At 38.0% G+C, this 3173-nt stretch overlaps 1 protein-coding gene across 1 annotated transcript in view; it reads left to right on the top strand.

Moving 5' to 3' along the window:
• The first annotated feature begins 1981 nt into the window (after positions 1–1981).
• LOC106473230 (protein hairy-like) overlaps positions 1982–3173 on the top strand; it is a 9828-nt gene continuing 8636 nt past the window's right edge. Inside the window, exon 1 of the mRNA XM_013933916.2 lies at positions 1982–2485. Within this exon, the coding sequence (XP_013789370.2) occupies positions 2429–2485 (57 nt within the window). The 5' untranslated portion in view covers positions 1982–2428. The remainder of the gene's footprint in view (positions 2486–3173) is intronic.

The raw sequence follows: 3173 nt of genomic DNA on the forward strand, positions 1-3173 counted from the left end.
TCGTGGCTGTCATCTCAAAATGTGTGTCAGTATACACGAACTCTCTCTCTCTCTCACACACACACACACAATTAATGACAATAAACCTGCACGTAAAACATAAATGGTTAGATAAGTACAGGATAGTAAAAAAAAAAACAACAATATAGAACGTGTTATGATCACATGGAGAGCCTAAGGGATTACCTGTCTATTGCATATGTCTCTTGACCTACTTTCAGTTATTTCATCCCCCTCGAAGAAAAAGAGCTTGTTCAGAAACAAGATTCGCTCGCTCTTTCCAGCAAGATCAACATTTAAATCTTCAGATGTTTATTTTCACTTTCAGCCTTATTTACAGAGTAGACTGGTCAACGAGAGGCGTAACGCTGTATTATGTGTTGATACTTTGTTGTTCTCTTGTTGTAGAGTTTAGTCTGTGGGTTAATTCGGATATGAGTTCCAGTGCTTCTGAAACACGTGACGAAAGAAACACCTGGTGAGGATTAAGCCAGAAGAAGAGGAAATAGAAAACGCTTTGCTTTACATACTTTAATATACAAAGTGAAAGGGTTAGACACACTGGTAACCTAAGTTATGGCCTTCTGGGAAAGTTTACAAGAATACGTATGCACTGTGCACGCGTAAATAATATCATATTGTCTAAGGATCTCACGTGCAGCGCGTGATACGATCTACATGTTCAACGTGCAGTGCAGGTGTTTAGTTTCAACTCGTGTACTACAAAACATACTCCTCTCTCTCTCTCTCCCTTTCTTTGTATACTATCTTTGAACAGTAATTCGTTAGGCCTTTCCAACTTACTTGGATCCACGTACCGGTATATAGGTGTAACAAGTTGTACAAAGTAACATTTAGAATCAAGGTTTTTATGTCTTCACGACCAAATGTAGCAGTCAGTGGATATAAAATAAACAACGTCACAGGTTGGTGGTGTTGTTGTTTTTTAAACAGACGTGTATTTAAGCTGACATTCAGAATTTATGAGGGTCTGGAGGAAGTAAGAGGCCAGGGTTCAAGACTCCCGTACACTAAAAAATGTTCACTCCAACCACAAAAGAAAAAAAACCAAAAAGGCAAATACAACATTAGCAGAGTGTATAGATAAAGTCCAAAGATCCTCACCCCTCCATTCTCCTCTATCCGTGCGTTGTAAGTGAAAATATCGTTAACTGATGAAACGATGCATTGCTCACTTATGTAAGCAAGAACGTAGGAAAAGTGTGTTTAATTAGCTACATTTATAACCACGTCGATCATCCAGTAGATTGATCTGATTAACAGAGTTTCTTTCTAAATACTTAGTTTCTGTTTCCTTACTTTGCAGGATAATATCAACGTCGAAACTACAACACATCGAGGTTTTTATACCACTAATAGAGAAAGGGAAAGAAATGAAAGAGAATATATTACGACTAGGGAAGCACGAGGAAAATCGGTTTCAGTAACCAATCAGCTCTTAATCAGGAGATTTTTAAATAAAATAACCGTCATGTGCTACAGAAACTGGTGTCTTCTTCGTTCGGTGCTTTCCTTTACAAGCTAACACCCGCAAGCGTGGTGTCTCGGGGATTCTATAAACATTCGTCCAGCCAATTGCATGGCACGTGCGTTTGAAGCTCGGGCGCTGTTCAGGTAGTTGGGTGACTACAGAGGAATGCGGCAATTTAAGAAGAGAGAGAGAAAAAAAGTGTTCTTTTACTAATTATCCAATTTTCTTTTTTTTTCAACCATGTTATTTTATGGAGTCGGAAATGTTTTTCATCTTTGGTATAGTCTAATCCTAAAGGCAATAAAAAAGCTGTAAAATAATGTATATGTATATATTTATAACTGTAATGTTGATTACCTGGGGTGCATAAATAAAGTCACCGAGATGATTTTAAACACTGACGAACTTCGTTCATGAAACGCATGTTGTGTGTGTGTGTGTGTAGTGGGGGGAGGGGGGGATAATGTGTGGTTCCAATGTGCTTGTTTACTCTGGGGTCAGTCTTGAAGGCTATGAATCAGGGGAAATAGTTCCAAGAGCATGAGCGGTGGGAGTGGTTTTCCCACAGCATTCTACGTTCTCTTGGTCTATTATCACCACCGGTGGCACGTGTGCTCCCTTGCGGCACTGCCCCTTCATCACGAGCCTTCATTGCACTACCTGAGGCTATTAGCCAATAGTGGAAAGCCTATTGCAAGGTACGCAGGCACACCCGCACGTGAAACGAAACATCGGAGGGCACTGATTGGTCATTTGAGTCTCATCACGCATGCTACCGACTAAAGGTCGCGGAGCCACGTGCTTTCGCTCATTTCGACGGGTGACGTCCCAGAGAGTCAAATCCGGAAAAGCGATCTTTTATCAGTGAATCTACACAGTGAGTGTGTGTGTGCGCTTACATTTTCCATTCCTCTCTGCTGAAGGCACACAGCTACAATGACCATGCCAGCTACTAAAAGTCCACTGGGAGTTTGTAAAAGTGAGAACAGACGGGTATGTATGTCAAGAGAGTATAAATTCAAATATTATAAAGTGTCTTTTTCTTCTTTTTGTAACTACTGGTTATAAGTTTATAGTTTTAAAGTAAAAGATAAAATAACAGAGCCTAAAAAAAATTGCTATTCAGTTTTACCCTTTTCTTAAGCTGAAAACTAAACGTTATCTCATTTTAATGGAATTAAACGTTATAAAAGATAGGTGAGTTTGTCAGTGTTGTTAGCAAACAAGTTTCACATATAACTTAACTTTATCCAGTACACAATAATTTAGACAAACCCTCTTGATCCTGAGACTAAACTTAAAATTGCTTAGTTCCTAACACTATCTAAACTTCAAATTGTTTAGTTTCTGACACTAGCTAAACTTCAAATTGTTTAGTTTCTGACACTAGCTAAACTTCAAATTGTTTAGTTTCTGACACTAGCTAAACTTCAAATTGTTTAGTTCCTGACACTATCTAAACTTAAAATTGTTTAGTTCCTGACACTATCTAAACTTAAAATTGTTTAGTTTCTGACACTATCTAAACTTCAAATTGTTTAGTTCCTGACACTATCTAAACTTCAAATTGTTTAGTTTCTGACACTAGCTAAACTTCAAATTGTTTATTTCTGACACTAGCTAAACTTCAAATTGTTTAGATCCTGACACTATCTAAACTTAAAATTGTTTAGTTCCTGAC

The sequence above is a fragment of the Limulus polyphemus genome, unplaced genomic scaffold (genome assembly GCF_000517525.1).
Source record: "Limulus polyphemus unplaced genomic scaffold, Limulus_polyphemus-2.1.2 Scaffold5990, whole genome shotgun sequence".
In the NCBI taxonomy this organism is placed as follows: domain Eukaryota; kingdom Metazoa; phylum Arthropoda; class Merostomata; order Xiphosura; family Limulidae; genus Limulus; species Limulus polyphemus.